Source organism: Danio aesculapii, chromosome 8 (assembly GCF_903798145.1).
Source record: "Danio aesculapii chromosome 8, fDanAes4.1, whole genome shotgun sequence".
NCBI lineage: Eukaryota > Metazoa > Chordata > Actinopteri > Cypriniformes > Danionidae > Danio > Danio aesculapii.
Genome location: NC_079442.1, coordinates 44,883,669 through 44,893,229, shown reverse-complemented (window position 1 = coordinate 44,893,229; position 9,561 = coordinate 44,883,669). Strand labels below are relative to the sequence as shown.

At 36.7% G+C, this 9,561-nt stretch overlaps 1 protein-coding gene across 1 annotated transcript; it reads left to right on the top strand.

Moving 5' to 3' along the window:
* The first annotated feature begins 164 nt into the window (after positions 1 to 164).
* uxt (ubiquitously-expressed, prefoldin-like chaperone) lies at positions 165 to 5,623 on the top strand. Its single transcript, XM_056464451.1, has 6 exons — positions 165 to 471; positions 2,666 to 2,747; positions 2,930 to 2,997; positions 3,090 to 3,197; positions 5,227 to 5,290; positions 5,389 to 5,623. The coding sequence occupies exons 1-6, from the start codon at positions 389 to 391 to the stop codon at positions 5,449 to 5,451; spliced, it is 468 nt and encodes a 155-aa protein (XP_056320426.1). The 5' UTR covers positions 165 to 388; the 3' UTR covers positions 5,452 to 5,623.
* Positions 5,624 to 9,561: the final 3,938 nt, after the last annotated feature.

Genomic DNA, 9,561 nt, shown 5'->3' with positions numbered 1-9,561 from the left:
GCTTTGAATTATATTGTATTTACAAATATATTTGTTTTATCAAGAGATTATTTTCTATAGGTAAACTTTAATTATATAAAAACGAAACGTAGATATTAAAAATGAGAAAAGCTATGAAAAAGTTTAGCTAACGCCATTTCCGGTTTAGACCGAGGACGTTTCCGGGTATCTTGTAAACAAGTGTAGAGCCACGTGACAGACCGAAGGAAGGTTTAGCTTCATTTAACGTACTCGATACTTCATATATTTGCTACTAAAATACATTAATCTGTCATCTGTTAGCTTTAATTGCTGCAGCGACAGGCTGTTTGATGCACATTAATGTTAGAAACAGCGATTGCTATTAAATAAAACTTCGATTCACAATCATCTGTTATCATCTCATATCATGACTTCTGGCACATCTGATATTAATGACAAAGTCTTGCAGTATGAGACATTCATCAGTGAAGTATTAAGACGAGACTTGCAGTAAGTATCATTTAATATTCATTTAGTGCACGTACACAAAGCCGCCATAGTATTACCATGCTTGTACCTTAGTAATCCCATGTACATACATCTCTATGCTAATCTGTATAGTTTATGCTAATTTATGAAATACTACTATGGGTTATGTAAAGATTATGTACGCTTGTTCAAACTACTTATTTAAATGAGCTGAATCAACACAATTCTTGAGTTTTTTTAGGACAACTTAATTTTTTTTGTTTTAATTTACTTAAAATTGTAAAAACAATAAAAGTTAACAAAATCGATTTGTGTTGGTACAACATGAATGAATTTATAAATGTGAAACCCTGCATTTTTACATGAAAAACACTAAAGTACTTTTTTTGTAATTTTGATAGTGTTTTTAAACCATACTATAGTAAAATGAATTATACTGTACACGCACCTGCCACTTTATTAGGTACACCTTACTGGTACTGGGTTTGACCCCCTTTTGCCTTCAGAACTGCCTTAATCCTTTGTGGCGTAGATTCAACAAGGTACGGGAAATATTCCTCAGAGATTTTGGTCCATATTGACATGATAGCATCACACAGTTGCTGCAGATTTGTCGGCTGCACATCCATGATGTGAATCTGCCGTTCCACCACATCTTAAAGGTGCTCTATTGGATTGAGCTCTGGTGTCTGTGGAGGCCATTTTAGTACAGTGAACTCATTGTCATGTTTAAGAAACCAGTCTGAGATGATTCACTCTTTATGAGTGTTATCCTGCTGGAAGTAGCCATCAGAAGATGAGTACACAGGGGTCATAAAGAGATGGACATGGTCAGCAACAGTGCCCAGGTAGGCTGTGGCATTGACACAATGCTCAGTTGGTACTAAAGGGCCCAAAGTGTGCCAAGAAAATATCCCCCACACCATTACACCACAATCACCACCAGCCTGAACCATTAATACAAGGCAGGATGGATCCATGCTTTCATGTTGTTGATGCCAAATTCTGACCCTACCATCCGAATGTCGCAGCAGAAATCGAGACTCTTCAGACCAGGCAACGCTTTTCCAATCTTCTATTGTCCAATTTTGGTGAGCCTGTGTGAATTGTAGCCTCAGTTTCCTGTTCTTAGACAGTATTGACACCCGCGTGTGGTCTTCTGCTGCTGTAGTCCATCCGTCTCAAGGTTGGATGTGTTGTGCGTTCAGAGATGCTCTTCTGCATACCTCGGCTGTAACGAGTGGTTATTTGAGTTACTGTTGCCTTTCTATCAGCTGGAACCAGTCTGGCTATTCTCCTCTGACCTCTGGCATCAACAAGGCACTGCCGCTCACTGGATATTTTCTCTTTTTCTGACCATCCTCTGTAAACCCTAGAGATGGTTGTGTGTGAAAATCCCAGTAGATCAGCAGTTTCTGAAATACTCAGACCAGCCTGTCTGGCACCAACAACCAAGCCACATTCACTTAAATCCCCTTTCTTCCCCATTCTGATGCTCAGATTGAACTGCAGCAAATCGTCTTGACCATGTCTACATACCTAAATGCATTGAGTTGCTGCCATGTGATTGGCTGATTAGAAATTTATGTCAACGAACATATAGTGTTTAGAACCCTTTGTTAATGAATGCTCCAGCATAATAAATATTGTAAACTGTTAAACTATGAAAGTACAATTTAGTATTTACTACAGTAAACTGTGGTGTATTGTAGTATATTATAATCTATAGTTGTAGTATTATTTGTATGTTTATACTGCTATAGTGGTTGTTGTGTTACTATAATAACTATAGAGTCGCCACAAGAGATTAATTCATGTACTATACTATAATATGATTCAAAAATACTATATTATTTACAATAAATTACTATAGTATTTTTTTATGTGAGTACTCTCTGCTCTGCCAGGAAAGTGCTGGAGCGAAGAGATGCTGTGAATGAGATTATTGTGCAATACTTTAGCTGAGGAACACAATATACTATAATATAGTTCAAAAACACCATTATATTTACCATAATTTACTATAGTATTTTTTCATACGAGTACTTTCTGCTATGCTAGGAAAGTGCTGGAGCAAGAGATGCAGTGTATGAGAAAATAGCGCAATACCTGCAGCTGAAGAGCACACTATAGTATAATATAGTTCAAAAACACCATAATATTTACCCCAATTTACTATAGTATTTGTTCATATGAGTACTCTCTGCTCTGTCAGGAAAGTGCTGGAGCAAAGAGATGCAGTGTATGAGAAAATCGCGCAATACCTGCAGCTGAAGAACACAATACAAAGTATTCAGGTATGTGAGATTTGCATATGTATTTGCATATTTTGTGCTTATTCTGATGTCCTGCACTTGTTTTCAGATATAATTTGTGCTGTGTAACATTTTTTACATTTACTATTACTGTAATTAATCTCAGTTGCTCTCATTCTGCATTATGTGGTTCTAATATGTGGCTGTATTTGATTCACCTTCAGGAAAGCGACAGCAAAGAACTGAAAACCGATGTTGACCTTGGCTGCAATTTCTATGTGCAGGCTCATGTGTAAGTGTTGTTGGCATGACGTCTGTGATGCTGTGCGTCAGTGGAGACGTCGAACATTTTTTGAAAGGGCAATCTCATTTCTTTTTTCCCAGACCTGATGCATCAAGAATATATGTGGCAGTCGGATATGGATTCTTTGTCGAGTTCACACACGCAGAGGCTTTGAAGTTCATTGAAAAGAAGACAAATCAGCTCACAGAGTAAGAGTTTTTTAGTAGTGCTGTCAAACGATTGATCGAGAATAATCGCATCCAAAATAAAAGTTTACCAAATGTCTTTTTGTGTACTGTGTAGATAAATACACTCACCAGCCACTTTATTAGGTACACCTTAATAGGCAACGTTTTTCCAATCTTCTATTGTCCAATTTTGGTGAGCCTGTGTGAATTGTAGCCTCGGTTTCCTGTTCTTAGCTGACAGGAGTGGCACCCGGTGTGGTCTTCTGCTGCTGTAGTCCATCCACCTCAAGGTTGGACATGTTGTGTGTTCAGAGATGCTCATCTGCATACCTCGGTTGTAACGAGTGGTTATTTGAGTTAATGGTGCCTTTCTATCAGCTGGAAACAGTCTGGCCATTCTCCTCTGACCTCTGGCATCAACAAGATATTTGCGCCCACAGAACTGCCGCTCACTGGATATTTTCCCTTTTTTGCACCATTCTCTGTAAACCCTAGAGATGGTTGTGCGTGAAAATCCCAGTAGATCAGCAGTTTCTGAAATACTCAGACCAGCCTGTTTGGCACCAAAAACCATGCCACATTCAAAGTCACTTAAATCCCCTTTCTTCCCCATTCTGATGCTCGGTTTGAACTGCAGCAGATCATCTTGACCATGTCTACATACCTAAATGCATTGAGTTGCTGTTGAAATGTGATTGGCTGATTAGAAATTTGCGTTAACGAGCAGTTGGACAGGTGTACCTATTAAAGTGGCCGGTGGGTCTATATGCATGACTATATTGTATAAAATATTTGTGTGTGTCTATATATATATATAAAATATATATATAAAAAAAAAAATATATAAAAAAAAATATAAAAAAAATATAAAAAATATAAAAAAAAAAAAAAAAAAAAAAAAAAAATATATATATATATATATATATATATATATATATATATATATATATATATATATATATATATATATATATATTTTTTTTTTTTTTCTTTCTAATGTATATTTATATACATGTACACATAAATATACATAAATATACACAGTTCACATATATATATATATATATATATATATATATATATATATATATATATTTTTTTTTTTTTTTTTTTCTTTCTAATGTATATTTATATACATGTACACATAAATATACATAAATATACACAGTTCACATATATATATATATATATATATATATATATATATATATATATATATATATATATATATATATATATATAATATAAATACGGTACACACTGTAAATTAAATACATCATGTCATTATTTGCATATAAGTCAATAGTGTTACTGAAGTGAATATAAAACTGAATAAATGTATATGTATTCACATTTACATAAGTAAATACTCAGTAGTGGCCTAAAATAAAAATCTGTATTAATTCTAGCCTAGCAATAGCGTACACTGTAAAAAAGAAATCGGAAAATTGATGGTTAAAAATAACTACAGCTGTGGATGCCAGTATTTTACTTAAAAAAAAAAAAACAGTACAAACTGTAAAATAAATTTAACATTTTTATGGTAAACTACCATATTTCATTAATTTATAGTGTTAATACATCATTGTTTTGAATTACTAACATCTATACATCATATCTTTTGTTAGTTGTAGCTTACACTGTAAAACAAATTGTAAAATGTACTGTTGAAAATGACATCTGGTGGTTGCCAGTACCGTTAAAATTACAGTACAAACTGTCAAATAAATTTCCCATTTTTATGGCAAGCTACCGTATTTCATTAATTTATAGTGTTAATACATCATTGTTTTGAAGTACTTCTACACCTCATATCCTTTGTTACACGGACAAAAACACAACCATAAGAATATGTAAAAGAGAAAAAAAAGTGTCATGCAGGCAAAAAATCTTATGTATTATATAAGCTGTGTATGTAATATGGAAAATATTAAGCTTATATAAAGCTTTTTTACAGTTAGAACTACTGCTGATTTTTACTGTGTTCCTTTTGGGTTAAAATGTACATGCATATTATATAGGTAATATTTACCTTGTGTTTTTTTCATAGGTATACTGAAGTCCTTACCAAAGATGCAGCTAAGATAAAAGCCAACATTCGCATGGTTCTGGAGGTACACGTGTTTTTTATTATTAATATTTTTACTTGCTTGCTTTTTTGATTTTACTATTTATTTTGATTTACAGTTGTAATAAACCTCTGTTTTCACAGGGACTGAGGGAATTGCAAGGATTGAAGGATCTTCCAGAGGACAGAAGGAGAGAGGTGTTTTAGTACCGTACATCAATCACAACACAGTGTATTATTGTTTGCACATATGACTCTAATGTTTGTTTCAAACAATGTGAACATTATGGCAATCAGGTTCAGAAGAACGTTGCCTTTTAACAGGTTGTACTGTTGTTTCCAGAAATAGCTGCTGAATAAAGTAACATTTTTCAGTTAACATGTGTCAGTGGGATTGTTTTTAATATTCATCCCTTTTTGTGCTTCATTTATTTTCCTTTAGCTTAGTCCGTTATTTATCAGGGGTCACCACAGCGGAATGAACCGCCAACTATTCTGGCATATGTTTTACGCAGCGAATGCCCTTTCCAGGACTGGGAAACGCACATACACTCACATTCACACACACAAACACACACACACACACACACACACACACACACACACACACACACACACACTCATACACTACAGCCAATTTAGTTAATCCAATTCACCTATAGTGCATGTCTTTGGACTTGTGGGGGAAACCGGAGCACCTGGAGGAAACCCACGCCAACACGGGGAGATCATGCAAACACCACACAGAAATGCCAACTGACCGAGCCGAGACTCAAACCAGCGACCTGTGAGGCGACAGTGCTAACTACTGAGCCAGTGTGCCAGCCTGCACTAAATTAACATGTTAAAAATGACCTTTTAAACTGTTTTCATATGAGATTAAATAATATCTTCTTAATAATGTCATCCTTTTTTATTAAAACATTCATTCATTTTCTTTTCGGCTTAGTCCCTTTATTAATCCGGGGTCGCCACTGTGAAATGAACCGCCAACTTATCCAGCATATGTTTTACGCTGCGAATGCCCTTCCAGCCACAACCTGGGAAACATCCATACACACTCATTCACACACATACACTATGGACAATTTTAGCTTAGCCAATTCACCTATAGGACTTGTAAACGCCACACAGAAATGCCAACTGACCCAGCTGATGCTCGAACTAGCAACCTTCTTGCTGTGAGACGACAGTGCTACCCACTGCGCCACCACACCACCCCTTTTTTTTCATTAAATATCAATAAATAATATCTTCTTAATAAAACGATCATCCTTGTTTAGATGTTTTTAGACTGTCGATTGTAGGATTGTAAATGAAAATGTTTTTATGAGCTGTTTTAATAGTTTGTATTAAATATGAGCATAAATCTTCAAAAAAATCATACTGTAATTGTTTATTTAGGGGTGGCGCAGTGGCTAGTGATGTCGCCTCACAGCAAGAAGGTCGCTGGTTCGAGTCCCGGGTGGGACAGTTGGCGTTTCTGTGTGGAGTTTGCATGTTCTCCCCAGTGTTGGCGTGGGTTTCCTACGGGTGCTCTGGTTTCCTCCACAAGTCCAAAGACATGCGGTACAGGTGAATTAAATAAACTAAATTGGCCATAGTGTATGTGTGTGAATGAGTGTATGGGTGTTGCCCAGTGATGGGTTGCAGCTGGAAAGGTATCCGCTGCGTAAAACATGGATAAGTTGGCGGTTCATTCCACTGTGGTGACCCCTGATTAATAAAGGGACTAATCCGAAAAGAAAATGAATAAATGTTTATTTAAAAATATGTAAATGTGAGTGCAGATTAATTCTGGAGTAAGAAAGCATAAAGCTAAAATAAAATAAGCTGTCAAATTTAAATCTTGTTCTATTTATTATATGTATTGTATACAACAAATAATAAGAATACAAACTGCATAAGGGCATCACATTGGGTAGCATGATTGCCTCACAGCAAGAAGGTTGCTGGTTTGAGCCCCAGCTGGGTCAGTTGGCATTTCTGTGTGGAGTTTGCATATTCTCACTGTTTTTATTTATGTACACTTTATTTTGCACCATTTATTTATTATTTAATTTTCACACTGTTTTTTTATACACATTAAAATCAAATTTATTTTAGTATTTATTAAATGCTAGATTAAAAGAAATTATGAACTTAATTTTAATTTTCTTTTCATTTTTTTCTGATCCGTGTTTCACTTCACTTTGCACTTCACGTGCTCCTGATTTAACAAGGGAGCGGAGTCAAGAGAACTTGGGCATTTACAGCAGGCCCGGACCTACTGGGCTGTAAGACCTTCTCGGTGATACAATAGGTGCATCCCAAATCGCATACTGATGCACTATTCTACGCCATTTTGTCGTATAAATAATTTAAGTAGTGCGTTCAGACTGAAAACAGACTGAAAATGAGGTGGAGCAGTGGTTAGCACGATTGCCTCACAGCAAGAAGGTCGCTGGTTCGAGTCCCGGCTGGGTAAGTTGGCATTTCTGTGTGGAGTTTGCATGTTCTCCCCTGTGTTGGCGTGGGTTTCCTCTGGTTGCTCCGGTTTCCCCCACAAGTTCAAAGACATGCGCTATAGGTGAATTGTCTGTTGTGTATGAGTGTAAATGTGAGAGTGTATGGATGTTTCCCAGTGATGGGTTGCAGCTGGAAGGGCATCCGCTGCGTAAAACATATGCTGGATAAGTTGGCGGTTCATTCCGCTGTGGTGATCCCTGATTAATAAAGGGACTAAGCCGGAAAGAAAATGAATGAATGAATAAACTGCATAAATTAACCATTACGCATAATTAATTTTGTTACACAAGTATGCCATTCGAGAAAATACTTTGAAACGGTGTGTGTGCTGCTCTTCATGATTGTCCGTTTAATAATAAATGAGGTTTAAATGAGTTGATCATTAATTGGCCCTGTGTTTGAGCTGTTCTGACTGATGAAGATGCTGGTTAATTTTAAGTTTCCGCAGCATCCGTGTGACGGCTACCCTGTCACACTAGTAACCGTTGCCATGGAAACTGGATGTTGAATTGTGGCAGCACTCTAAGACTCTTGCTTCCTGAAATAGATTATTTTTCTTTGTACTAAGACTCGCTGCCACATTTGGGCACAATGACACACAATACAGTTATTATTATTATGTGACATTTTGGAGATTTTAGGTTCTTAAAATTCAGGACTCACAAGGAACTTGAGTCTACCCGAGATGTTCAATGCGTCAAACTATGTCTGAAGATAATTTAGGCTTCCTGCGTTATTCTGTTACATGTGAGGTGTACTTGAGCATGCAGTGTGCTTTATGTGGATTTGAAATGATGTCAGGGGATTTCAGTATCTTCGATGCAGTGGATCTTCATAAGACACTTCATGATAGATTTCTGTATAGGAGTTAATATTATTTTAATTAATATTTATTTGTTTTTATTAATTATTTGTATTGATGTACACTTTATTTTGCACCATTTATTTATTATTTAATTTTGTACACCATTTCTTTTATTCATACTAAAATAAAATAAATGTTTGTATTTAATAAATTCATTCATTCATTTTCTTTTCGGCTTAGTCCCTTTATTAATCAGGGTTCACCACAGCGGATTGAACCGTCAACTTATCCAGCATATGTTTTACGCAGAGGATGCCCTTCCAGCTGCAACCCATCACTGGGAAACATCCATACACACTCATTCACACACATACACTACGGTCAATTTTAGCTTACCCAATTCACCTGTACCGCATGTCTGTGGACTGTGGGGGAAACCGGAGCACCCGGAGGAAACCCACGCCAACACAGGAAGAACATGCAAACTCCACACAGAAGCACCAACTGACCCAGCTGAGGCTCAAACCAGCGACCTCCTTGCTGTGAGACGATTGTGCTACCCACTGAGCCACCGCATCGCCGCATTTATTAAATACTAGATTAAAATAAATTATGAACTTGTGGATAACTGATTATTTTTCATTTTTATTTTCTTAGTTTTTTATTTTTTTCTGATCCGTATTGGGGGCGACACGATGGCTCAGTGGTTAGCACTGTCGCCTCACAGCAAGAAGGTTGCTGGTTCGAGTCCTGACTGAGTCAGTTGGCATTTCTCTGTGGAGTTTGCATGTTCTCCCCGTGTAAGTGGGGGTTTCAGCCGGGTGCTCCGGTTTCCCCCACAGTCCAAACACACGTGCTATAGGTGATTTGTAAAAACTAAATTGGCCTTATGAGTGTGAATGCTAGCGGGTATGGGTGTTTCCCAATACTGGGTTGCAGTTGCAAGGGCATCCGCTGCGTTAAACATCATTCATTCATTTTCTTTTCGGCTTAGTCCCTTTATT